This window comes from Petaurus breviceps, unplaced genomic scaffold (assembly GCF_028583685.1).
Source record: "Petaurus breviceps papuanus isolate PSGF00001 unplaced genomic scaffold, PetGlider_PUasm1.0 90617, whole genome shotgun sequence".
Lineage (NCBI taxonomy): Eukaryota > Metazoa > Chordata > Mammalia > Diprotodontia > Petauridae > Petaurus > Petaurus breviceps.
This window is the reverse complement of record NW_027187287.1, coordinates 2,377,302-2,405,010: the sequence shown is the minus strand read 5'-3', so window position 1 is coordinate 2,405,010 and position 27,709 is coordinate 2,377,302. Positions and strand designations below refer to the sequence as shown.

At 39.6% G+C, this 27,709-nt stretch overlaps 1 protein-coding gene across 1 annotated transcript; it reads right to left on the bottom strand.

Moving 5' to 3' along the window:
- P4HB (prolyl 4-hydroxylase subunit beta) lies at window positions 1–27,466 on the bottom strand. The gene is made up of 11 exons (XM_069064053.1): window positions 27,094–27,466; window positions 24,805–25,011; window positions 24,128–24,261; window positions 23,590–23,727; window positions 13,884–13,988; window positions 10,541–10,666; window positions 9,159–9,359; window positions 8,362–8,482; window positions 8,046–8,227; window positions 7,345–7,431; window positions 1–1,140 (listed from the first exon to the last, which is right to left on the bottom strand). The coding sequence occupies exons 1-11, from the start codon at window positions 27,242–27,244 to the stop codon at window positions 1,060–1,062; spliced, it is 1,533 nt and encodes a 510-aa protein (XP_068920154.1). The 5' UTR covers window positions 27,245–27,466; the 3' UTR covers window positions 1–1,059.
- Between the last annotated feature and the right edge of the window lie 243 nt (window positions 27,467–27,709).

Below are 27,709 nucleotides of genomic sequence, written 5' to 3'. Positions count from 1 at the left end.
TTAAAATTTCAACTTTATTTGGACAATGTGTTCAGTTCCAACATTATGGTGGAAATGTTTAAAGTGTTACCAAGTCTGATTGAGCTCAAACATCTGTGGCCCATACCCACACAACTGCCCTCCCCAATTCCCAATAATTGTAAGTGTCTTGGTTTACTGTATCAAGTAGACCTTGGAAGCCACTTTGTACACGTGGAAAAGAATCCAACATTTACAGAGCAACGCACCAGAAAGTTGTGGAACAAAACCCTGTATCATAACAGGGAAGAAGTCTGTACTACTTCTGGATCTAGTCTAAGGAGGGGAGCCAGAAACTATCTTCCCCTTCACCATTGATTGTTGTCACAAAACAAAACAAAACAAAACAAAAAAACAAACGATGGCATAGTCCTATCCAATCCCAGAGCATTAAAAAAAGTGTCTTTAAAGCAAAATACAAGGACATTCAGCGATGGTAACACTGGTGTGAAGGGGGCAGTCCTTGCATTTAGCTTAGTGGTTACCCCTCCCCAGATTGAGGAATGGTCTATTCCAGGGAGAACTAGCTAAAAGGTGAGTGACACTGCTGTTTGACACCCAGACATGTTGAATTACCAAATGTGTTTAAAAACCCTACAGGCAAAATTTTTTCAAAAAAGGGATGACATAAACTATCATAGGAGATATTATGAGTGTGGCATACACTAAAATGATTTAGTAATGCCAACAGCACTTCATGCTTTTAACTTTACAACCCGCTTCAAACCAAAAAACGTGTGACAAAAAAAAATACATCACATCCCCCCCACCCCTACTTCTGAAAGAATAGGAGGCTCACCAAATGATCTGGGCTATTAAAAATAACTCACTTTTCAAAAATTGAAAAGCAAAAAAGGAAAGGACATTTGAATTTACATACATGTTAGAATGAGTATTACTTTTTAAAAAATCCCTAGATTCTCAATCAACACTCTCCTTCAGTTGTGAATCTCACAAGTTTCCAGATGCATTTGCTGCTTGGTTGGAGCAGCCCATAATGTAGTGTCTTGTTTTTGGGATATGTAAACTTAGTTCTCCTCTTTACAATTCATCTTTAGGGGCTACTTGGTCATCATCTTCTTCCATATCTGGCTCTTCAGCTTCTTCCAAGTCTTCTAGATCCTTTAGTGAAATAAAAGGTTTTGATTACTTAGTCCAACATTGACCTTTTCTTAGTATCCAGCCTAAGCATCCAATACTCCAACTTAACAGATCTGCTCTTTTATTCAAGCAAGCAAACTGGTTATTCTTGTTACCTGAGGGGGTCCACTTACACAGTCATTTATTAAGCCATAAAAACAATCATTCAGGTCTTTAAATAATCCATGAACATACTTCACAGGTATCAGGTAGTTTCCTCCTTACCAACCCCACCCACCTCATCAAAGGGATGAGAAATAAGGATATTCACACATAAAAACAGGAGAAAAACCAAGGCCATCACTCTACAGGAAACCCCAATGACATGCCCATGGTCTTTTAGATTAAAAAAAAAAAAAACAGTACACAAGATATAGAATGTTCAAAGACAGTCAAATAAGTTAGACACTGTGCCAAGTACTAGATACACAAAGACAAAAATTAAATAGTCCCTGCCCTCCAAGAATTTACAATCTATGGGGTGAGGTGGGTGTGGTCTACTGTAAATCCAAAACTGGGAGCACATTAGCAGTTAAGGAAAAGGGAAGACATCAGGAAAAGCTTCATGTAGAAGGTGGTGTTTGAGCCGAGTATTGAAGAAAATGAGGTAAGGATGAAGAGGGAGGGCCAAGGGAAAGGCAAAGAGAAAAGAGGTGTGAAGTGCTATGTTTGAGAAACAGAGAGAAGGCCAACTTCAAAAGTCAAGGAATACATAATATATAATAAAAATATATATAAATAAAAATATAATTTAAAAATATATAATATAATATAATAAAACTAGAATGGTAGGGTGGGAGGGGGCAGAGCCAAGATGGAGGAGAAATGGCAGTGACTTGCCTGAGCTCTTCCCCCCACAATACCTTTAAATAATGCCATAATATAATTCTTGGAGCAGCAGAATTCACAAAAGGACGAGATGAAATAATATTCCAGCCAAACAACTTTGATCAGCAAGAAAGGTCTGTAGCAGCTGGGTGAGAGTGAAGCACAGTCCAGCACAGGCTGCATCAGCACAGACCTAGCCCCAGTAAACCAGGAGCAGGCCTTGGGAGCCACTGAATCAGGGGCGGTAGCAACTGCTTTCAAAGTTCTCAGCCCACAGATGGTAAGGGGGTTGAACAACTTGTCAGAAGGAGATTACAGGGGTCTCTTTCCTAGCAGTGAGACAGGCCTCTGCTGCTTTGCCTATACTATCCAGGTCACAGTCCTGGGCAGTAGTCCCAGGGTGAGGAGAGGCACTAGCACACCAGAGCTTGCAGTCACAATGGAGCAAGGACTCTCATCACAGTTTCAGGGCAGAAAAGAGTGCTTGTGTGGTCACTCACAGACCAGAACACAGGCCAGAAGAGAGTAAATACACCTCTCCTTAAATCATACCACCTTGGAAGAACTGAAAACTTACAGGTCCCTAGAATTATTTTTGAAAACAGCTACACAAAACCCCTGAAGCTTAGGACAGTTTGCCCTTCACCCTGGAAGCAGACCCCTACTTTAACAAAGAGTTTAAAGGCAAGAAATAAGCTGGGAAAATGAGTAAACAACATAAAAAACATTCTGACCACAAAAATTTACTATAGTAATTACACTCAGAAGAAGATAAAGTCAAAGCTCTTTTCCATCTATAGCCTCCAAGAAAAATATGAATGATTGGTCTCAGGCCGTGGAAGAGCTCAAAAAGGATCCTGAAAATCAAGTAAGAGGCAGAAGAAAAATTGGGACAAGAAATGAGAGTGATGCAAGAAAATCATGAAAAACGAGTCAACAGCTTGGTAAAGGAGACACACACAAAAAAATACTGAAGAAAATAACACCTTAAAAAATAGACTAGGGGCGGCTAGATGGCACAGTGAATACAGCACTGGCCCTAGAGTCAGGAGGACCTGAGTTCAAATCCGACCTCAGACACTTAACACACACACAAAAAAACTAGGCATGTGACCTTGGGCAAGTCACTTAACCCCAACTGCCCTCCAAAAAGCAAAAAAAAAAAAAAAAAAAAAGACTAGGTCAAATAGTAAAAGAGGTACAAAAAGCCAACGAGAAGAATACCTTAAAATGCAGAATTTACCAAATGGAAAAGGAACAAAAATTCACTGAAGAAAAAAACTCCTTGAAAAACAGAATTGGCCAAGGGGCGGCTAGGTGATGCAGTAAATAGAGCACTAGTCCTGGAGTCAGGAGGACCCAAGTTCAAATCCAGCCTCAGACACTTAACACAAAACTAGCTGTGTGACATTGGGCAAGTCACTTAACCCCAATTGCCCTGCCTTGCCTCCTCCCCTCCCCCCCCAAAAAAACAGAATTGGTCAAATGGAAATGGAGGTACAAAAGTTCACTGAATAAAATAATTCCTTAAAAATCAGACTTGAACAAACGGAAGCTGATGACTTTGTGAGAAATCAATAAACAATAAAACAAAATCAGAAGAATGAAAAAATTTAGAAGACAATGTGAAATGTCTCATTGGAAAAAAAATGACCTGCAAAACAGATCCAGGAGAAATAATTTTAAAAGTTCAAGTTATTGTGGAGTCACAGTCAGGATTTAGCAGCTTCTACGTTAAAAGATTGGAAGACTTGAAATGTGTGATACTCCCAAGGACAAAGGAGTTAGGATTATAGCCAAGAATCACCTACCTAGCAAAATTGAGTATAATTCTTCAGGGGAAAAAGTGGTTATTCAATGAAATAGAAGTCTTTTAAACATTTTTGATGAAAAGACCATAGCTGAACAGAAAATATGAATTTCAAATACAAGACTCCAAAGAAGCATAAAAAGGTAAACAGGAAAGGGAAATCATAAGGGATTTAATAAGGTTAAACTGTTTATATTCCTACATGGGAAGATAATACTTGTAACTCATAAGAACTTTATCATTATTAGGGCAGTTAGAAGGAGTATATAAAGAGATGGCACGAATGTGAGTTGAATATGAAGTGATGATACCTAAAAAAAATCAAATTAAGGGAGAGAGAGGAATTTATAGGGAGAAAGGGAGAGAGTAGAATGGGGGTAAATCATCCCACATAAAAGAGGCAAGAAAAAGCTTTTACAGTGGAGGGGAAGAGGGGAGAGGTAAGATAGAGTGAATGATCTTTACTCTCACTAGAATTGGCTCAAAGAAAGAATAAGAGACACACTCAATTGGGGATAGAAATCTACCCTACTGGAAAGTAGGAGGGGAAGGGGCTGAAGAAAAGGGGGGGAGGTAGGGGGTGATGGTAGATTGTGTGATAGAAGGGAGGGCAGATTGGGAGAGGGGATAGAAACAAAACACTTTTGAAGAGGACAGGGTGAAGGGAGAGAGAGAGAATAGAGAGGTGGGGAGTGGGAAGGATAGGATGGAGGGAAATAGTTAGCAATAGTAACTATGAAAAAAAAGTCCTGAAGCAAGTTTCTCTGATAAAGAAGCTTCATTTCTCAAACACATAGAAAACTGAGTCAAAATTTATAAAAATAGGAGCCATTCTCCAACTGATAAATGATCAAAAGATATAAACAGTTTTCAGATGAAACAATCAAAGCTATCTATAGCCATATTTTTCAAAAAGTGCTCTCACTACTGATAGGAGAAATGCAAATTAAAATTATTCTGAGGTACTACCTCACACCCATTAGATTGCCCAATAAGAGAGAAAAGGAAAATGACAAATGTTGGAAAAGAAGTGGGGAAAAATGAGACAGTAATGTCCTATTGGTAGAATTTCGAACTGATTCAACCATTCTATACAGCAATTTGGAACTATGCCCAAAGGGCTATAAAGCCATATATGCATATCCTCTGACCTAGCAATACCACTGCTAGGTCTGTATCCCAAGAGGTAAAAAACAAAAAGGAAAAAAGGAACTATATGTACAAAAATATTTATAGCAGCACTTTTCTGGGGGTAAAGAATTGGAAATTGAGGAATTCGCTATCAATTGGGGAATGGCTGAACAAATTGTGGTATGTGATTGTGATGGAACACTACTGTCCTATAAAAAATGATGAGCAGGATGCTCTAAGAAAAACCTGGAAAGACACGAACTGATGCAAAGTGAAATGCATTGTGTACAAAATAACAGCAATATTGTAAGATAAACAGCTGCGAATGACTGAGCTATTCTCAGCAATACAATGATTCAAGGCAACTCTGAAGGACTTATGATAAAAAATGCTATGCATCCCAAGAGAAAGAACTACTAGTATCTCAATACAGATTGAAACATACTTTTAAAACTTTTTTTGAGAGGTTTTTTTTTGGGGGGGGGGTGACTATATTTTCTTTCACAACATGACTAAAGTGGAAATGTTTTGCATGACTATACATGTATGATCTATATTGAATTGCTTGCTTTCTCAATGGGGGGTGCAGAGGGTAGAAGGGAGAAAATTTGGACCTCAAAGTTTTAAAAAAATGACTGCCAAAAATTATTTTTACATGTAATTGGGGAAAATTAAAAAAAAAAAAGCCATAGACAATTACTGTGACTCAACCTATTCAGTAACTGATCAATATATAAAAATGGATTTCCCAAATATCTACTGTATTTAGAACTAAGGAGAGCTACAAAATAAAAATACTACTTCTTGTATGGCAACATATTATTCCTCCAACACATTCCTCCCCTATTCCTACCTGCTTTTAGAAATATTGAGAAACTATTTTTTCATAATCTTGGTCTAAAAATAAGTTTTCCCTTAGATAGAAGAAAATGCAGAGAAGATAGTATCCTGGTCTAAAGTCCTTCTCACGTGCTATTAAACGACTAATCAGTTTTTATGCCAAACCAGCCAAGAAGACACTTCTCTTTGAAATTAATTAAAGTACTGATTTGACTAAGAAATGCCTTTAATTCAATTAATAGTCTCTGGAGTTTATCTTTGACCAGGAAAAATGGAGAATTCTTTTTTTTTTTTTAAAGCAATCAGGGTACTTGCTCAAGGTTACACAGCCAGTTATTTCTGGGTGTGGTGCTGAGTATCTGAGCCCAGATTTGATCCAGGTCATCCCGACACTGGAGCCAGTGCTCTTACTCGCTGAGCCACCTGGCCGCCCAAAAATGGAGAATTCTTAAAAGTATTTAAATAAGGAAGGAATGATTTTAGAAAAAAAATTCTCCAGAGTGACTATTATTCTGTTTGATGAATCAAAACTGTTACCTAGATGTTGTCCTCTTATTTAATCTTATTAACAAATATTTTACTTTGTTCCTAAACCCTATAAATTATGTATGGAAAAGGACTTAGGGCAGAGGTATTTTCTTTCTTTTTTTTTTTAATTTATTTTTAGTTTTCAACATTCACTTCCATAAATTTTTGAGTTTTATATTTTCTCCCCTCCCTCCCTTCTCCCTCTCCCCCTCCCCAAGACAGCATGTAATCTGATAAAGGTTCTACATATACATGCATATTAAACATATTTTCACATTAGTCATGTTGTAAAGAAGGATTAGGACCAATGGGAGTTCAGAACAATGAAGAAGCCCCTTAGCAAGGTGATAGGGTCTTCTCATCAGTACTTCAGAATTTCACTGTCAAACTTAAGATCCAGCTCATTAAGAGTAAACAAAAACAAGAACAAAAAAAAAAAGAGTAAACAGTATTTAATCATCTAGAGTTATGTATGTGTTAAATACTTTGAACTGCAAAGGCTTAAACAATGTGTTAACATTCAAGGCCCTAAAACCAAGCATCTTACCCATCATTTCTGATCTGTTCCGAACTCTACCTTTTTTGGAGAATATCATTTGCTGAATGCTTGATTTTTATTTCATCTATTTCTACTTCAGTTTTATTTTCAATTCCAGATTCCCTCCCTCTTTTTCCTCCCCCATCTATTGAAAAGGCCAGAAAAACAAAACCCATTACAAATATGCATGTGTGATTTTTAAAAACATCGAATTGTTCTTTGAGCCCTTTCTACAGTAGCCTCATGTCATCCCACCCAGTTAACTCATGGTCCCAAATAGCTTTCTTCTGTCCCTTGTGTATATGTCTTTGTCTACCCTACCAGGGGTGGGGAACCTGCAATATAAGTCGACAGGTCAGACCTATTCATGGAGGGAATGACACACAGTGTGCAAGGATAGAATCATCTGTTAGAGTACGGATTCTACACATTCATCAAAAATCAAAAGATTTTTCTTTCACTAAAGAAGGGAAATATGGATCTATGCTGGTATTCAAAAGAAAAAACTTACATCATCATCCCCTGCACCATCTAGGCCACCACTCTCCAGGAACTTTTTGAAACCTTCTAGTGTTCTCTCTCCATTGTAATCAATTACCTGTAGGGGGAGGGAAAAGGGAGGAAGGTGAAACCAATACCAACCCTGCAGTCCACCTATAACAATTTGTACCCCCAAAAACCTCTCCCTTCCTACACAAAGTCAAGGAGCTCAGGAAATGTGCATTTCCATTATTAACCCACAAGGGAAAGAGCTTCTGCTGTGGGGTACCAAAACCAAAAGCCACACCCCCACTTACAGCTCTTCCACTCCTTCCCCAACAAAAAAAAGCCCCTTCCCAGCTCCCTTACCTCTGCGCTAAAGCAGCCCCAACCCGATCCTTCCTAGCTCCTGGCTCCCTGGATGACAGATCCCACAGAGAGGCTCTCAAGTGGACTTGAGGGAAGGCAGTGGCATTGGGAAGGCAGGTTATGAGAAGAGTACATGCTAGCATCATTTGCATGGAAGCAAGTCTTAACCAGCCCATGATCAATCCCACCCCCCACCCCCACCCCAGATCTCAGAAATACATGGTAGCTTCAAAGATGAAAAGTAGCTCTTCCCTTTGCTTCCCCACCCCTTCCCCCAACATTAACATCAAGGTCATGGATGAAGCCATCCCACTGCAATTGGTCCTTTCCCTCTCCCACTTCTCTCTGCTGTGAAATCCTTACCGTTCTGTCAGCACTTGCAGGAAAGAACTTTAATGTGGGGAAACTGTGGACCTTAACTGCCTCGACTTCATTAGCTGTTGAGTCCATCTTGGCGATGACTATACTTTCATGATCCTTGTAAGTCTCTCCCAATTTGTCCCAAATGGGAGCCAACTGTTTGCAGTGACCACACCAGGGGGCATCTGTAAAGGTGACAGGTCAGTAGTCAGTACAAGGAGGCCAGTGCTCCCTGACCCTTTTGCTATGAACAGACTGCTTTGCTATTCCAATTAGGCCTTTCTAAATGGTAAAAGGAAAAAAATACAAATCTACTTACAGAATTCCACAAAGACATTCTTTTTTTCATCAAAAGCAACTTCTTCAAAGTTCTTCCCAACCAGTACTTTAACAGGCTGCTTGTCCCAGTCATCAGGTAGGTCCTGGCTCATTAAATGGGGCTAAAAATCAAACATATATAGGGAACCAACAATAAACAAGTTCTCCAGAAGGCCACTGGGCCCTACACCAGCAGTGCTACTACAAAGTGAGTCAAATGAGACTTTTCTCTCTATCTTGGTTTATTCCTCTTTCACAAAGCAGCCTAAGCAGGGAGGGACTGAAGTTTAACTAGGGGATTATAGTATGATGCTACTGCTCAGCTGACAAGCCTGAACACTCAGGTGATAGCCCAAACAATTACTGCAAATTACAAGGTGGACAACTGGGGCACAGGTTTACCCAGAAAAATGAGATATAAGCCTTCCTATTTTCTGAGGATACGGAACACTGGTTAAAAGACAATTAACTGCCTTTAATGTATGCCTGAGCAACCCAATAACAAGAGAGATTCATTGTGGCTACTGTATATTAAAAGAAGAGTTATTTTAGTGCTGGCATTGCTGCATCTGTTCTCAAGGGCTATGCTCTTTGGCTACTCTGTGTACTGTTTGGTAGATACTCTCCAAAAAGCTGCAGGGGGTCTGAGATAAAGATAGCTCAAAAGGCAAGGGTGACCTTGCTCTGAGATTTCATACATATAGTTCAGGCTTATACTTAAACCAAATCATCAAGAAATCTAGGTTTCAGTTTCCTCATCTGTAAAAATTATGGTAAAATTCCTTTCAGCCTTAATACCTTGACTTTGCCCTCCAAAAATCTGTCACAGAATTCTTTTATCTTTTCTGCCGTTAATTCATCCGACTCAGGCTTGTATTTGGTCATCTCCTCTTCCAAAGTGATGAGGCGAACAGCTGGGCATTCCTCTTTCTTTAGGCCAAAGAACTCAAGGATCCTCTGATTGTCAGTGTGGTCACTATCAATGAAGATAAATAGGATCTTGGGAACAAAAGAAAAATTTTTGACATTAGAAAGATTTGAACTATTCAAAATAATTCTTGGCTTCCCCAGTCAAGTTCATGCTAAAGAAGTTATATTCCCTAGTTTAAACTTTGGATCTGATATTCCCAGACCCCACCAAACTGCAAGTATAAAAAAAGTACTAAAGAATCACACATTCCTTTTTATTCCTCCATTCTTAAGAAATAAACAATAGACAATAAATGCCTGCACAACTCTTTTATAAAGGGAAATTGTTTTAATGATTTCCTATTAAGATTTCCCTAGCAGGGATGGGAGCACGTTAGCCTAGCAAAGGCCTTAAGCTACTCACAATTAGTGTTCTTTCACAACTATTAAGCATCTTTTTGGAGGTGGGGTGGGAAAGATGTATAACAGCAGAGAGAAATTTTATTTAGCAAACAATTCCAGTGACAAAATGGATACAAAAGATAGCAATTAAAATGTTAAGATCTTTAAAATTCATAGTCATGACTCCAAACTTGCAATCAGTTTGTTATACTTTCTTTAACATAATATAAAAACTGCCTAGGGAATGTTAAGCCTATGCACAAGACAGCCAATGCCTGCCTTAACATTTCATTTGTTTCTGATTGTACAGAAAAATAAACCTCATCATGATTTTACCTCAGGCAAGGTCGGATTCCTTCCTTCCTAAAAATGTATCTAGAGCTACTAAAAATTTATTTTTAAGTCTATAAAAATATTACTCTGAATTGTACAAGGGAAGTATTAGGGACCACTATCAAGAGATTTGGTATAAGATGTTATTCAGATTTGGTTGCCTTTTTTTCAGCTGAATCAGGTGTAAGTAGTCATCTTGAGTTTCCTGGTTAGTCACTTCTGTTTATTCTCCTTTTGTGTAAATTCCCCAGATTATCCTTCCCTGATGTCTTTTGGGACTCAGATTCATCTTTAACAGGAATTTGTTTAACTGACAATCTTATAGATCTCCTCTTGGGCTCCTCCCTTAGTTCTCCTTCCTCATATCTTGGCTCCTTCCCTTTGGACACTAAACAGGTAAAAGCATTTACCACTGAGCCAGAATGGAAGGATCATTGTGAGGAGCCATTTTTGTAAACCCAGACTTCTTTGCTTTGTCATTTTCCCCTAAGAATTTACTTTTACTCTACAATATCATTGTTTTAAAAGTCATGTACCTTTCCCTTGAAGCTTTCTGCTGCTTTTTTGAAGTTGTTCAGTTTGTCATCATAGTCAGAAACACTCTTTGGCAGGAACAACAGGATATGAGTCTTGATTTCACCTCCAAAAATTTTGGGGGCTGTCTGGTTAACACAGAAATACATGTTAAAGAAAATGGAATGACTCTCTTGAATTCACTTCCCCTTCAGGGCCTTCTGTCATTCACATATTTAGAAAACCACATTCAGCAATCAATTACATAGACTCAATCAAGAATTCATTATGCACCTATTGCATAATGGGCCCCAGGGATACAAAGCATAATCACAGTTCCTGATCTCAATGGTCCTTTATTTTATTGACATGGGAGCCAAGACCTACAAGAATAGGCACATATAAAATAAATACAACATGGGAGGAGGTTGGTCAAGAAAAGTTTCATGGAATAGATGGGGTTTTGTCAAGTTTGGATGGAAACAAGGAATTTTAGGAGGTAGAAGTGAGGAGGAAGTACACTCTAGGTATGAGGGACAGACAGTTATAAGGCATGGAAACACAGATGGAGTGCCAAGTATAAAAAAACAGGGAAGGCCAGTTTGGACTGACTGAAAAGTACAGGATGGGGAGATGTACAAGACTGGGAAAGGCTGGAATCAAGTTGTGAAGGACTTTAAATGTCAAAAAGAAGAGATTTGATCCTAGAGATCAGAGGGCGCCAATGGAGTTTACATAGTAGGGGAATGATATGGTCAAACTTGTGCTTTCAGAAATAATTAAAACAACAATATGGAGGAGGGATCAACTGAAGAACAGAGCTGAGAAGGACTCCAGTTAGGAGGCTACTGCATAATCCAGGAGAAAGGTAATAAGGGCCTGAAACAGGGTAGTGGTAGGGTAAAGAAAAGGGATCAGATTTGAGAGATGTTAGTGATGCTAAGCCTTGGTGACTGGATCCATGAATTTTTGTCTGTATCTCCAGTGCCTGGCACACAGGAGGTGTTTATTAAATACTTATTGACTTGGGTGAGGGAGTGAGGACAATGTTGAGGTTAAGAAACAGGGAGATTGAAAGGATGACAAAGGGAAAAGGGGTTAAAAGTCTGCTCAACTAGAATTCTTAAGAGAGAGTGGGGCTAGATATAGAGATCTAGAAATCATCTGCTAGAGATCACTGAACCAATGGAAGCTAATGAGGTTAGCAAGTGAGAATGCAGAGAGTGAAGAACACCAAAGATAAGTCTGTTGAGGGTACACCAAATATCAAGAAACACAATACAGGGGATGATCCAGCAAAGAAGACTGAAGAGAAGTGGTCAGAGGAAAAGGACAACCAATTGAGCAGTTATCAGGAAAAATCCAGAGCAGAGAAAGTTAACAGTGTAAAATACTGTTGAGAGGTCAAGAAGTATGAGGCTTCAGAAGAGGCCAGATTTGGCATTTAAGAGATTCTAGGAATTCTAGAGAGAACAATTTCAATTCAGCAATTGACACATTAGTCAAATTGCTCAGGGTTGAAAAGTGACTGAAGAGGGAAAATAAGGTAATAAGTATAAACAGCTTTTTCTAGGAGTACAGCATAGGAATGTGAGCAGAGACATAAAAGGATGGGAGAATCTAGTTAGGTTTAAGAATGGAAGGACATAGGCATATCTGTAGGCAGTAGGAAAAGATCAGAAGATTAGAAAAAGAGGATTATTGGGGGGACAGATTAATGGAGAAGGCAGCAAAGGTTGACTTTGGCAAGTAATGTCACATTTTTGGAGAAAATGGAATAGAAGAATCAGAACAAACGATTGTGAGATATAGAGAAATGGAGAAGGATAATTTTTTCAACAGAATATAAGGCAAAGTTCTCAGTGGAGAGTGGAGAAAGAGGATAGTTTGGGAGATTCGAGGAAATCAGAAAAGGTCTGGAATAGAGTGCAATAGTGAGGACTAAAAGGGCTGTCTCTCTGCTATGAGGGCTCCAGTGGGATCACAGAACAAATTTTTTCTCAATCTGGCTGCGTGAATTCCTCTAGCTCCATTCATGAGCACCTGAACAGAAGGAGCTGAGGAGGCAGGTGATGGGAGTAACCCAAAGATGGGGTCTGGCAAGACATCAGTGTTAACAGGAATAGGAGACAAAGAGCTTTGAGGGTAGAGAACAATACAGAGTTAAACTAGTTAACTACAGGTTGAGATTGGGGAGAGAGAAAAGTGAATTTAGAGTATGAATGATACCCTGGGAGAGTACTGAGGAATCAAGGGATTGAAGGTCAAAAAATAAGTGGCTTTAGGAAGGCTAAGGCATAGCATGAGATGACTGACAAGAGGTTATTATCTGATAAAGGTATTTTGGAGGTTTTGAACATGGAAACAGAAGGCCTGTGAATAATGGTAAAAATAAAGAGTGTGATCTTCTATCCCTAATGTGTAGCTGAGGTGGAGAAAAAACTAGGTCATGGAAATTGAAAAGACAAAATAACCTGGGGGTTACTCAGCCTCATCAATTAAGGAATGTGAATTCTAGGGGGATAACGGAAGGGGAAGATAGGAGTAGAGTGGGATATTGGAAGGGTAGGGTTCAGGTTTCCAGGATGAGAGTATAGCAGTGGGAACTTGGAATGGGGTGGCTTGCTCTTAAGCAGTCAGAAATTAAAATAGTGTGAGACATTGTAATGGGAATGCAAATTTGGAAGATCTTCCCTGCCCCTTGGCTAAAGTGCACATGAAGCCTGGGGAGGGAGGCTTGTTTTTCAGTAGATACTTTTTGATTGGCCAGTGGGTCAATACGGTTGTTACATTCTCTGAGCCAGGAGAAGGCTATATAAGCCCTGATGTGAGGCTTTGTTTTGGGGGCTCACTTTGAGAAGTGTTCTGTGATTTGATCTGTATTCTGGGAAGCCGTTGTCCAGGGCCCAACATCTGTGGAAACCCAGATGTTGACTGGGTATGGATGTAATGGTTGGACAGTTTGGAAATCTGTCTACTTGATCTGTTTCTGTCTTGATAATTCTGCCTGTATGCCTTGAAGTTCGGGGTGCTGACCTTTTTCCCCTGAACAAGGTAAATGATATATGTCTGACTGATTAAAGTAAGCTTGTTAACCCATTTTGAGTTGCTTTCCTTTAACAAAGCAGATCCAAGAACCTGTATGGGCAGCAAACCCTGAGGACTGGGGTGCTTGCTGCTACAGACATATATGAGAGGAGTCTGAGTAGAGGATGTGGAGCATTCCTGGTACCCAAAAGTCTTAGCAAAAAACTCCAAAGCAAAAAATAATCTGCTGGAACAGAACCACAAGTCCTTCTTACTTCCCAATTCTTGAACTCTCTCTCACTGAGTTAGTAATATGTTGTATAGCAAAAAGTTTCATACCTGCTCAGTGAACTCAATGACCAAGGGCAGCCGGTGATAATTAACAAAAGTCAATAAGTTCTCCTTGGTAATCTCTCCTTCGAAGTTGTTTCGACCTTCATCAAACTAAGGAAAGAAAAGGGTTACAAGTTATGCCCTATATACATACACTTGACCCATTCTGAGCTCTCTCCAGTAGGACAGTTTGGCAGCATCTCTGGTTAGTGGCTTTGTGTATCCTATAGTATAGATCCTAGCAATAAAAAAAAGAAAACAGGATCGAACAGTTTAATAGCCAAATTTTTCCAATAATACCTCATCCTGGATCCAAGATTCCTCGTAACAAGTTAACAAGGAGTTTTTATAACTACCACTCTAGCCAAACTCAAATCCAAGTACTCTAACTAATCTGAAAATCAAGCAGAGTTGTGACAGAAAAAGTTGCAGACCTCAATCCTTGACACTGCTCTACTGAACTGGAAAAGTAGTCATGAGGAAAGGCCATCAACCTAAAGCCAGTCAATGAACAGTCTCCCCAGATTCAAGTCAGTGGGAGGCTGGTGAAGAAAGTGTTATTTTGGGTAATGAGAACCAATAAAGCAGTGATGAAGACGTGATTCCCATTTACCAGGGAAGCAACCAAAGAAAGAGGTGTCCTGAAACACAGCTGATACTGCATTTGCTGATGAACAGTAGTTTATTTATGACAGCATTTTGTCCCCATAGGATATAAGGTGGCATCAGGGATAAAAAGCACAGATGTTCACTGGAGATAAGCTTTAATCTAATGCCAAAGACCATTTCACAATAAAACACCTATTTTTGCCTTCAATTCTGGGAATCCTCATTTTCTATGGTGCCAGGAAAAAGGACATTGGTACATTAGGGTTCAAATGTACACCATCCATTTATCCCAAAGGTTTTATTTAGGGCATGGGTCAGTTTTATTTCTGAAACACAAGTGGTTCAGCAACATATTCCACATTGCTAGCCTCAGCCTGAGAAAGTTAAAAATCTGAGTTATTCTTTCATTTTTTAGTAAAATGCAATTTACTTATTACTAAAAAAAAAAAAAAAATGGTCCTGTAAAAGGACGTCTCACAGCTCAAGATATTTAAACTTTTATTATTGACAACAGCAAACTTATAAAACCAACTTCCTATTTCTCTTAATTTTTGGAAAGGTACAATGGCTTCAGGTACACACCCATGCATATTAATTTCCAGTTTGGGCAAAATTAGCAGAGATTAACAGAGGTAGCCTGTTTCTGCTTACACACCTGCTAGAAACCACAAAAATAATTTTTCCTAATAAATGGTCAGGACTTAAAAAGTTCCCAGGAATAGGATTTGTAAACTACAAATGACCACATGAAATTATGTCCCAAATCACCAACTATAAGAGAAACAAAACAGCTCAGGTTTTACTTCACTTCATAAAAATTGGCAAAGGTAAAAAAAAAAAAGATGAGAACAGTTAATGTCAGAAGGGCTACGTAAGACAAACCCTGAGGTATGCAATCATTCAGTTAACAAGTATTTCTTAAGCTCTTACTATGTGCCAGGCACTGGGCATACAAGTAAAAGCATGAAGCAATTCCTACTCACAAGGAGCTTACATTGTAATGTGACAGACAAGGATATATACAACATACAGCATTAAAAGTTAATAAATAGGAGCGGCTAGGTGGCACAGTGAATAGAGCATGGGCCCTGGAGTCATGAGGACTTGAGTTCAAATCCAGCCTCAGACACTTAATACAAAAACTTAGCCGTGTGACCTTGGGCAAGTCACTTAACCCCAATTGCCCTCCAAAAAGCAAAAAAAAAAAAAGTTAATAAATACAAAGCTGTTAAATATAAGGTAGTTTGGAATGTAAGGCACTAGCAGTTGGCAGACTAGTGTATACAGATGTATACCTACATTTATACAGATCGATATATGTGTATACAAATACATGTAAGATTTAAGTACTATTAATGATGAGTATACAGGGAGAAGATAAAAGAGCCTAAGGGAAAAAAATCTTGGAGAACACAGGTGTGATATGAATGCACCAGCAAAGGAAACTGAGTAGTCAGGAAAGGAGGAGGATGAGAAGAGAGTAAAAAAAAACATCCAGAGTCCAGAAAGTAATCAACAGTGTCAAATGCAACAGAAAGACCAAAGCATGAGTACTGAACAAAGAAATGACCTGGCAATTGAGAAATCACTGGTAATTTGGGTGAGAACAGTTTCAGTTGAGTGATGAGGTTATAAATCAAATTCCAAAGGGTTGAAGAGAAAGTGAAATGAAGGCAATAAAGAAAGCACAGGAGGCTTTTTCTCAGAATTTGCCTGAGAAAGGGAAGAGGGATATAGAAGGATAGTTTGAGGGGATGATAGGATTTAGTGAAGGTTTTTTTTTTTTAAGGATAGGAAAAGATTTGAGTCTGTTTGAAGACAGAAAGAAGAGACCAGCAATTTGGAAGAAGTTGGTCAAGAATGCAATCTGTTGGCAGACAGCTAGGGGACTACTAGCAAAGAATATTATATTTACTGTTATGTCTATGTATCAAATGTTTTTGTTTAATTATTTTTCTTTGTAACAAAGGAGAGCTCCATCTGGATGAAGACTAATAAATATATGTATGTATGTAAAATACATAATGAAAAGACAAAAGGAATCAATAAAACCACATACACATATATATTATCCTTACAGAGCCAGGTACCCACTGGGATAATTGTTATTACTATGCAATGACAGTAATAAAATTACTATGTAATGGCAGTAATAAAAATCTAAGTTATTCTTTCATTTTTTTTTTTTTAGTAAATTTTGATTATCTGGTACTATCAAAAAACCCCAGAGACCAGAAAGTAGTCAACAGTTTCAAATGAAGCAGAAAGAACTGCCAGGAAATCAAATTTTCTAAATCCAGAAACATTCCTTTCAAACCTTTTTATTTGTAAAAAGAATTAAGACAAGGCAAAAAGCAAAATATAGTTTCTTTAAAATGCTGATCTGGTGACTAATTTTTGAGACTGGCATTTGTAAGCCCTCTATGGCTCCAAAGGCACTCTCCTTCTCACACAGTGGGGCAACACAGCCTTTCACACCCCACCTCTTTGCTGGTTTAACAGTAAAGAGCATCTGGCACGCAGGCAACCTGTCACCCTCCTATACCTCCAACACACACCTTCTGCTTCTACCCAGCGCACACTGCGCCTACGGAGAAAGCACAACAATAGAGCGGTCATACTTTTTTCAGGAATGAACTATTATGTACGGTGTGATTCTATTTAGAGAAGGTAGTTTTTTTTAAACTACCAATTGAGAGGAAATCTTAAGAAGCTGTAGAAATGAGGTAGAGTCATTCTATCTGGATCTTTCAGCAATTTATAAGACCCCTGAAGCATACTTATGAACTAGGATAAAAGGATGAAGGTTAGAGACTATTGCTGTGAAATGTTGCTAGGTCTTGAAAGTTCCCATGTCTCTGGCCTCAGAAATATCCTTAATAAAAACCAGGCAAAAAGTTTAGTTAAATAAATCATGTCAAAGAAAGCAAAGAAGCAAAAAATAACCTGTCAACCAAACAGACAAACCAAGGAAAACTAACAGCTTTCTTTATGAACACTGACTGATAGAATATATTAAATGCTGGACTACTTTAGTCAATTAGAATTAATCACACACCTTCCCACACCAAACCTCTCCCCGCGCCCAACAGTTTGGACAACTCTAGAAGTCACTTGACAATTGGCCCGTGGTCCAATAGTGTTTAAACAAGTTGGCTGTTCTTGTTGTTACTAATACTGCCTGAAGACTTGAAATCATGGGATGTCAGGCCAGCACTATGAAGGCAGTCCAATTCTGCCCCCTATTGTTTTCAATGTCATCCTGAAGAACCTCACAGGAGCTCACAGAAAGGATTATCAGAACTGGAAGCTGCAGCTTAGATAGGAAACTTGTTTGAAGGAGTCTGGCAATAATTCAATTTAATGAACATTTGTCAAATGCCTGTTTCAATTGGTTTTTGTTTCCAGAAGGCCAGGGCTAAGTACCCTAGCAAGTATTGTACAAAGTAAAGTTCATCCAAGAGATACAAAGTGCCATAAGGGTTCCCCTCTTCACCCAAAAAAGTAATCACATTCAGGTGGAAGGTGAAATAAGGGTAGAAGTGTTAGCTGAGGCAGGTGTCAAAGGACTTGTCAATAAACGTTAAATGTCTACTATGTGCCAAAGAGCATACGATGAAAAAAATGTAACAGTTCCTGTTTTCAAGGTACTTAATTCTCTCAGGGGAAACAACAACTACATAAAGAAATATTTATAGCATAAATATAAAGTTAGTAAAAACAGAAACAAAGCACTTAAATACAACAGTTTGTGGAGGGTATTATCAACGGAAACTGGGAAATTCTGAGACAGGAAAAAGATGGTATGTGAGAAGCATCTTAAAGGAAGAGAAAGACTATGAGGCAAACACAAGGAGAGAGTACACTCCCCTGTGGGGCCAGCCAGTGAAAAGATAGAGATGGAGGAACAGGGGCCAATTTGACTAGATAGCGAGCCTGCAGCAGTGTGTAGGATTGACTAGAACAGAGGGACGTTGCTGCAATAATCCAGGCAAGAGGTAATGAAGGTCTGAACTAAGGTAGTAGCCGTGAGAATAGAAAGGGTCAGATGAGAGATGTGAAAGTAGAAATAGTAAGATCTGGCAACCAATTGGATATGTGGTCAGACAGGATTTCAACAAAGAAAGAGTACTCAAGCAAAGAGAATACATGAAAAACTACTGAGGCCAAAAAACCAACGTGGCAGGTAAGCCATCAAAGCCATTAACAGAAAAGGGAAAATAAGGAAACAATCTTGAGGACCAGTAGAAAGGAAGGCTAACTTTAGTGTAAGGACATTTCAATGATTACATTCAATAGGCAATGTGGGACAGGAGCTCAGTTGAGAAGTCCTATCTAGAAAAAACTTCAAAGTTATCTTTGGAGAGGCAATAGTTTAAACCATAGGATTGTATGAAATTGCCAAGGAACTGAGTAGAAAGTAAAGAGAAAATGTAGAAGGCAGAATCTTGGAAAAGTTAAATTTAGATGAAGCAAATGAAGGTAGAGTTGGACTACCTCTATAAAGCAGACCAGGGAAAGTCTTATTTTTGTCAGGTCTCTGGCAATGCTAATGAGAATGCAATAATTACTGCTCCTTTTCTTACCCAGGAGAAATCTACACAGTGTCAGGTCAATGAAAACTACAAGAAAAAAATTACAAGTAGCTATGTACTTAGTATCAAATACTGCAAAGAGGTCCAAAAAGAGAAAACTAAGACTATGGAATTTGTCAATTACGAATCACGTCAATGAGACCAATTCCTATAGAATTATGAGGACAAAAGTCAGACTGGTATGCACTGAAAAATGAGTGGATAGACTACTCATGGAAGAAGTCATAGAATATAAATTAGCAAGCACTGCTTTAAGTGCCTTCTTAGTTCTAGAGATACAGACAAAAAGACCCTGCTCTTCAAGGGGCTTATGTTCTAGCTGGAGAAACAAAACACATGCGTGTGTGCATGCGTGCATATACACACAAGTATTTATGTGTATAGATATAGAGGTAGGTAGATAAAATAGACACAAGGCAATTGGTAAGGAGGCACTGGAATGTGGGAGAAAAGAAATAACCTGGCTTGAAAGTCTAAAAGGATAAAAATAAAAGAGTCTTTCAGAATAAGGTTAGATTTGAGTATATTTGAATACAGAAGGGGAAAAAGCTGGTAGAGACAGAATGAAAACAAAGTAAGTTGGAATGATGGGACAGTATACCCAAGGACAAAAGAAAACATGATCCAAAAAAATTGGTAAGGTTAATTAACCCCAGCAAGGTGGGTCACTTCTTCCTCTGAGAAGGGAAGATAAGAGAGATTCTAAATTACAAAAGAAGGAAGAATTCCTATAGGGAAGCTGCTGGCACAATTGAGGGAGAGCTGGGCCTGGAGTCAGGAAAACCTGATTTCAAATCCAGCCTTAGACACTTTCTAGCTGTGACCCTAGGCGAGTCACTTAACTTGTCTTCCAGTTCTCTTAATCCTAAAATGGGGATTAAAACAGCAGCACCTACTATGCAGGGCTGTTGTGAGGATCAAATTTGATAATATTTGTAAAGTACTTAGCACAGTGCCTGGCACACAGTAGGTACTTCATAAATGCTTCCTCCTTTCTACTTCCCTTTTCCCCCTTTCAGTATAAAGTATCTATCTGCTAAAAGTGGGAAAAGCTACAGTGAATTGAGCGAGCCATTTCATGGAATATAATAAAAATAAAAAAGATTCAAGGAAAAAAAAGATTTTATTTTAAACAGCTTTGCAGGCCCACCTAAGGTTATTATGAATTGTTAGTGTAGTTTTATCAACATGGCAAACACAATAAAAGATAAAACCATTACATTTGTCTTCTCACAGTGTCTCCAACACTGACAAATACAATGTTGATGGAGCCAAGGAATTTGACTGATCATTCTGGAAAACTAATTTAGTACTGTCCTAGAAAAGTAACCAAATTTCATATCCATTGGCCCAGAGAGAGCACTAAGGGCATTTACCCTAAAGAGACCAAAGAAAGATTCTTCCTGTCCCTATTACCAAAATATCTAGCAGTACATTTTGTGGAAGCAAGAAAATGGAAACATTTATGTCCAATCGGGGAATGGCTAAAAGAACTGTAGAATATGAATGCAATGGAATATTATTAAATTATAAGTAATGAAGAATTCAGAAAATTTTGGAAAGCTTATATGAGTTGAAGAAATCAATACAGAATTTAATAACATAAAGGAAATAATGCAATAATATAAAGGGCCAAAAACCCAAGAATAGCAAAATAATCAATGCAATGGCTAATCTGACTCCACAGGAATGATGATGAAACATAGCTCCTTTAAGTGGTCAACTACAAGTATGGCTTAACTATAATTTTGTTATAAGGTATGACTCTAATGGGTAAAGGGTATGGTACTGAGAAATAGCAGTTATGTAAAAATAAGAATAAAGCTTTTTAAAAAAAAATTATAGTGCAATTATATTTCATGATGAAAATGGCTAATCATATCTGGGGATTAGTGGGATGAAGGTGTGTCAACTGAAGTCCTTATCCATGAGATCCCTGAGCTAATAAACAGGTAAGGAAGCCAGAATAGACTAAAACAGTGAGATGCTAACAGAGAATAAGGGGGACAATAGAGTATATGCAAGTATAAAAAAGAACAGATCACAAACAAGTGCTTGCAAACCTTAAATCACTATATAAATGCGAAGTACCCCCTACAATGTAGGATCTAAAACTTGATTTTATTAGTAGAGAAATACTTGCTGTAGGAGGAAAATAAACAGTTATTTGGCTATATATCCCTCAAATTTTTAAACTTCTTTAAACAAGAAAGTTTGACCTTAGGTCTATATTCCTATTGCCCCCAAGTTATCTTAGCTAATTAAAGCAGACAAAGTTCACTAGAACTAGTTTATGGCCCAGATCCTTCTGCAAAAAGCTTGCCAGAAGGGAATGCTGTTTGTTTCATGGTTCATGGACAAACCCAGTTATCTGTAATTCAGGCATCTGCTAACATTCTAACTGAAAGCAGTTTTCACTAATTAACCTCATGCCCAACCAGAAGAGTGGTTAATCTCAGAATTAAATTTAACAGTATTTATCAAGGGCCTATTGTGTTCTTAACACTGTTAGGCCCAGATGGAAAAGAGCACCAAGAAATGGTCCCTCCCTTAAAAGCTTACAGGCTCGTTAGGGAGATTTGCAAACATCGAACAGCTAGAAAATCTAAGTTGATGAGTAGATGAAAAAATAAATGAGTCAGATAAGTAACAGGAGATTTCCACTAGACTTTTCCAAAGAAATTATAATTCTTGATGTCACAGAGCTAATAAGTGTTAAGTGTCTGAGGCCACATTTGAACTCAGGTCCTCCTGACTCCAGGGCCGGTAGTCTATTCACTGTACCACCTAGCCATCCACAATCACAAACAACTCTTTCTTATGGTAAATAGCTTCTATGGTACTCTTTTAGGAAGGACCATACCTTAAACTCTTTTGTACCATAAAATTCTATTAAGAGTGCCTGTGTTAATATACTTTGTATATGCTCAAAATCTTGAAAGTGAAAAACTTTGCTCCATTTTATTTAGCCTCCATTATGCTACTTGAAAAAAATCCCTGCACAAAAACTAGCCGTGTGACCTTAGGCAAGTCACTTAACCCCAACTGCCCTCCAAAAAGCAAAAAAGAAAAAACAAAAACCCTAGACCTAGATTCTAGGTGCCAACCAAAACTTTTCCTTCTCAAACTACATAAGCACCTTCTGTTTTCCTTAAAGAACAATAGTTATATCTACTTTCAAACTGCTTATTATTTTCAGCCAACTTATGATCCAACTTCAGTACTTTTTCCTCCAACTTGTTCAGTGAAAAAGCTCTCCAAAACAGATACTTGAAAGTATTCAGGGAACTTATAGTTCTTTTGAAACTCACCGGAATAAATCTTTCCACTTCTAATTTAGCACTACAAACAGTTCTTGCTTTTTACCTAAGTGGATCATTCTGCAGATGTCTGAAAGTGATTTTTTATGTAATTACAATTTTCTCAGGATGTGGGGGAGGGAGTAAGGGAAGGAGGAGACAAGGAAGAGAACCACACCTGTGGAGGGAGAGGGACTGACACATGATTCAAGAACATAAGAGAGCCTCAAGAACACATTAGAGCAGGGGACAAAGAAGAGCAGGAGAAGGAACGCATAACCAGGTATATAGGGGCCTGCCTGACAAAGAAGAATACATGGAGGGGACAGACAAAAAGAGGCTAGAAACAGATAGATAAGAGAGGACAAGTCCCGTCACGGGGACAGACACTTGGTGGTACTGGAGCTTGGACTGCTAGGAGACATGATCTGATCGGGGCAAATGTCTCTTCTCTCAGCTCCTGAGGTCTCAAGCCAAGTCCTCTGAGTTGCCATGTCTCTGGGCATCCCTTATGCTTTCACTTGGAGGTTTTTCTTTCTTTAGGTTTAGGTTTTTTTTTTTTGGGGGGGGGGGGGAATAGGGGAAGAAGCACAGTACTACATAAAGTTAACAGGTTTTTTTTTTTTAATTCAGAGTTCTTTCAGAAATTATTTACTATCAAATTTGCATAAGGCAAATTTAGTTAAATTGAGAACCGTCTATATTTATTTTTTCCTTCAGCACCCTGGTTTAAGTATTCCCAAATGGTTTATCTACCAACTACCTTTCTCTATCAGAATTTTTTTTTTAAAGGAAAGAAAAAAATTTAACTTTTCCTACAGTAGATTATGGTACACAAAAAGAAACTCTTCCCCTGCAGGAAGCCAACTTCTGAATACCCCAATTTTCAAGTGGAAAACAGTAAGAAGCTAAGAGAAACTAAGGGTCTAATGATTAAGCTATTGTTTAAGACCAGACAGCCCCTTTAAAGTGGTCTTACAAAATAATTCTACTCCAATTAACTACCAAAATTACTTAATAACACAAAACCTTTACATTGAAAGTCTCATTTAACACATCCTCTTCTCTTGATCTGATCAAGATGTAGAATCTCAGGTCTACTCTGTTGCAGAGCCTCATTCGGGGAAGGTGCTCAAAAGCATTATTATCCTCTGCAGACCAAAGCTGAACTGCATTTCATTTTAGAGTTCCACAAGCCAAACAACTCACCTTCTTAAAGAGGACAATGCCATCTTTATCAAATTTGTATTTGGAGTACAAATCACTGTTGGAAGAGATTCCAAATGGGATATCATCAATGGACTCTGCAGCCAAAGTGAACTGTTTGACAAGTTCAGACTCCAGATCCTAGAAGAGAATATTGAAAAGAAAAGTTACTAGGGGCGGCTAGGTGGCGCAGTGAGTAGAGTGCCGGCCCCAGAGTCAGGAGAACCTGAGTTAGGATCCAGCCTCAGACACTTCACACACACACACACACGCACACACGCACACACGCACACACGCATGCACACACGCACCTTGGGCAAGTTATTTACCCTAATTGCCTTCCAAAAAAAAAAAAAAAAGAAAAGTAACTGACTTACTGGCTAGCCAGTATATACCTATAAACAATGAAATATCAGACCCTGTGGCCCATCCGCAATGAAGGCTCCTTACTTAACATGTGCTAATGCCCTAGTTACTCCAGTTGTGCAAAGAATGACACAGAAAAGCAAAAGAATCTGAAATTAAGTTCTAAAAGACCTACCTTGAATAAGCCAATAACAGCAACTTCACTGGAATCCACCAAGGACTCAGCAGCAGCAATATCTGTCAGTACAGTGATCGCTGGACTAGTGCGTTTCTTCAACCAGTTCACAATATCTTCAGCTTCTCTGCCAGCTGTATCCCCCCCAAACCCCCCCCCAAAAAAAGTTCAGATTTACTTTGGTATCTGGGGAGGTTCATTAACAACGAGCTTCCGGAAGTAGGAGGGGAGAAAAAAGGATACAAAGATCAACAAAGCCCAGGCCTAGTTCAAAAGTAACTTGCAGTTCCTATCACCAAATCACCTTGGAGTCTTGGGCAAGTCAACCTCTTGACTTGAGACTTTTCTCAGATGTAAAGGGGGATAATATGTACCTTGATCTTATCCTCAACAGGGCCATAGTAAAGATCTGAGCTATTAAGTACTTTGAACTTCTCAGTAGCAGCTCGAGCTCTCACACACTCACACACACACACACACACACACACACACACGGATAAGGTATTATTCCTGCCCTACTTAACCTCACCAAGTTGTTAGGACAAAACTAAACATGTAAAATGTTTTGAAGTTATTCTAGTAGCAAACAAATCTAAAGTATTATACCCTCGGTTTTTTTTCTCTTGCATATCCATCCCCACCTGAAAGAATGATCACTTCCTAGGAAGAAGACTTACCTGTATACTCTTTAGGAGAAGCTGTATCTCCATTCTTAAAGAATTTGATAGTGGGGTACCCCCGAACCCCATACTGCTGTGCTAGATCAGACTCTTCAGTGGCATCTACTTTGGCCAATCTGATTTTAGAACCTTCAGCCTTCAATTTTCCAGCTGCCTTAGCATACTCAGGTGCTAAAGCTTTACAGTGGCCACACCAAGGAGCATCTGAAAAGAAAAAGGAGTAAGGAGGAACACCTGATTTAGTTCTAGTTCTTTCCACAGCTCTCCTTCTCACAAATCTTCCTTCACAGAAACTCAATAGAAATAACCATTTAACACATTGGTAACTAAGTTCTTGGAGCTCTTCAGCAGTATAAGGACATAAACTGTTCATATCACACAAAAATCAAAAACAAAATCACACCCTTAATCTACATTGTTACTGAAGGCTACACTGTTACTGGTGGCTTTTAAAATCCTAACCAATAAACATTACCAGCTTTTAACTAAGTAGGTTTATTGTTTTGTTATTCCAAACTTGTAGTTTCATCAGTGTGAGAGGAGACAACTCCTGGTGTCCCCCCCCAACACACACATCCCATGACTGAGTGAGAAATTCCTACTAATGCACTTCTGTATCTGCTCTGAAACTTACTGTCTTTGAGACTTGAGAGGTTAAGCCAGGGGTTGTGAACCTCTGGCTTAGAGGTCACCTGTGGCCCTCTAGGTCCTCAAGTGCGGCCTTTTGATGGAATCTGTGAGGTTTGGATTCAAAGGTTGAACTTGAAGACCTAAAGGGCCCCATGTGGCCTCAAGGACGAAGGCTTGACACCCCTGGAAGCAATTTGCCCAGGTATGAGCCAAATGTGCCAAAGGCAAGAATAGAACCTTAATCATCAGTAGGTGATTAGAGAAAACTTAGAACTACTGCCATCCCCCTTAAAAATTGAGAGCCATCAACATTTTAGTCATCCACCCAGTAGTGTTCAAATGACCCATGATATTTGAGTTTACCCTGTGATCCTAACTCAGCCATGCCTGTGACATTCTGTGAAACTTGTCCACGGCTTCCCATAAATTCACCACAGGGGGTCTAGTCAAACACTGAAGAGGTCTTCCCCTGACATTATATAGGAGCACTAGTAGAGCACTTTAATTGCACACCTAGTGACTAGCCCATCTTTCTTTTCCTATCATATATTTCTTTGATGACATCTTTTATTCCTTTTCTTTTTTTCAGAGTTCCTCATTGATTCTTTGTTGCACCTTAAGGAAACAATTATCTTGAAACTGTAAATGTGGCATACTATTCAAGTTTATTACTCTCACAATTTGTTTCACTGTTTTGTATCACAAGTTAGCAACTGTTACCGCTTGCTTGATGCTGAAGAGATTGCTAAATGCTCACATAACACAAACTTAAGTTTCAGATTCCGGTTTTCGATGTTAAGATAGATATCGTAAATTAACAGGGGCAGAAGCATCCAGGTGACACAGGAGCATTACACCACAGAACAAGTCTTTTGTATTTGCTTTTGCCTAAACAAGCTGATTTTCTTCTTTTCATGCTTATGAAAGAAGTTTGCATGTGAATTTCATGCAGGAAGACACCTAAACTTGGCTCATCAGTCAACCTTAGAAGTTGCTAAATGTAACAACTTAGGACTTAAGAATAAACTGTTAACGGGCGGAAAAGGAGATTTAAGTTTAAATACTCCTTGAGGGAGGATCAATGCTCCTTTTCATCCAAGAAAAAAGTGGCTTTTTTTTTTGGATACTTTCCCTATTCTCTCAGATGTGGCCTGAATTCTGAAAACATCAACAACTACGAATGTAGGACCTGTAACCCCAAGATCTATAAACTTGCAAGTTCGGGGGTTCTAAAAGGATACCCCCTCTCCCAGAAACAAAGAACTTGGGGAGGCCGGTGTCACTCCCGGGTCCTTCTACAACTAGACTTAGCCGGGGGAGGGGTCAACCATGCGGACCTTTGCAGCTCAAACTCAAGAAGGGGAAGGGGACAGAAAGTAGGACGCCCGCTTCGGTCAAGGCGCCAGGGTTCACCGGGAACCCCGTGTTTCCCACTCCTGCTGATCTCAACGGATATGAACGCGGTCGCCGCCACCTGCCCGCCCACCCCGAGATGAGGAAACGCGGTTCAGCTGCGTCCGCCGCCGAGGCCCGAGGTCCTACGCGCCCTCGGCCTGCCGGCTGCCCAACAGCTTCGGGGAAGGGGGACGCTCGCTTTCTGGGGGGGGCCGAGGCCGGCAGGGCAGGGCAGGACCGGGCCGGAGTGTCGGCACTCACAGAACTCCACCAGGAGATACTCGTAGGTCGCCAGCGCCTCCTCGAAGTTGCTCTTCTTCAGGACCAGGACGTCGTCCTCCTCCTCAGGGGCGTCAGCGCGGACCCCGGCCGTGAAGGCCAGGGCTAGGCAGAGCAGGGCACGGCTCAGCATGTCTCTTTTCGGGCCCGGTGAGCGGCGGTAGGCCGTAGACACGCGGAAGGGGCGGGCAGGAAGGGGACCGTGGAGCTGGAGGTGCTACAGTTACGTCCCTAGGACGGAGAAAAAGGCTGAAGCGCTCGTTCGGTCTTGGGGCCTTGCCTTTATAGATCCCGTCCCCTATAGTGCGCCCCCGGCTACCTCCCACTTCGCACTGGCTTCCGCGCGCGCGCTTGCTCCGCCCCTCACCCTGCACCGATTGGCAAGCTGACTCGGGCACCTGCCATTTCTCCCCTCATATTGGTTGTTAATTTAGGCCTACGGTCAGCCTCTGAATGGCTGCAAAATGGAACTCGCCCTCTTCACCTTATAATTGGTTAAAAGCAGTCACTCTCACGCCCTGCCCACATTTCTTATTGGCTTAAAGCGAGAACTTTCTCTTTCCCTACTTCTAACTGGTAGTTCTCACCGGCACCTTCC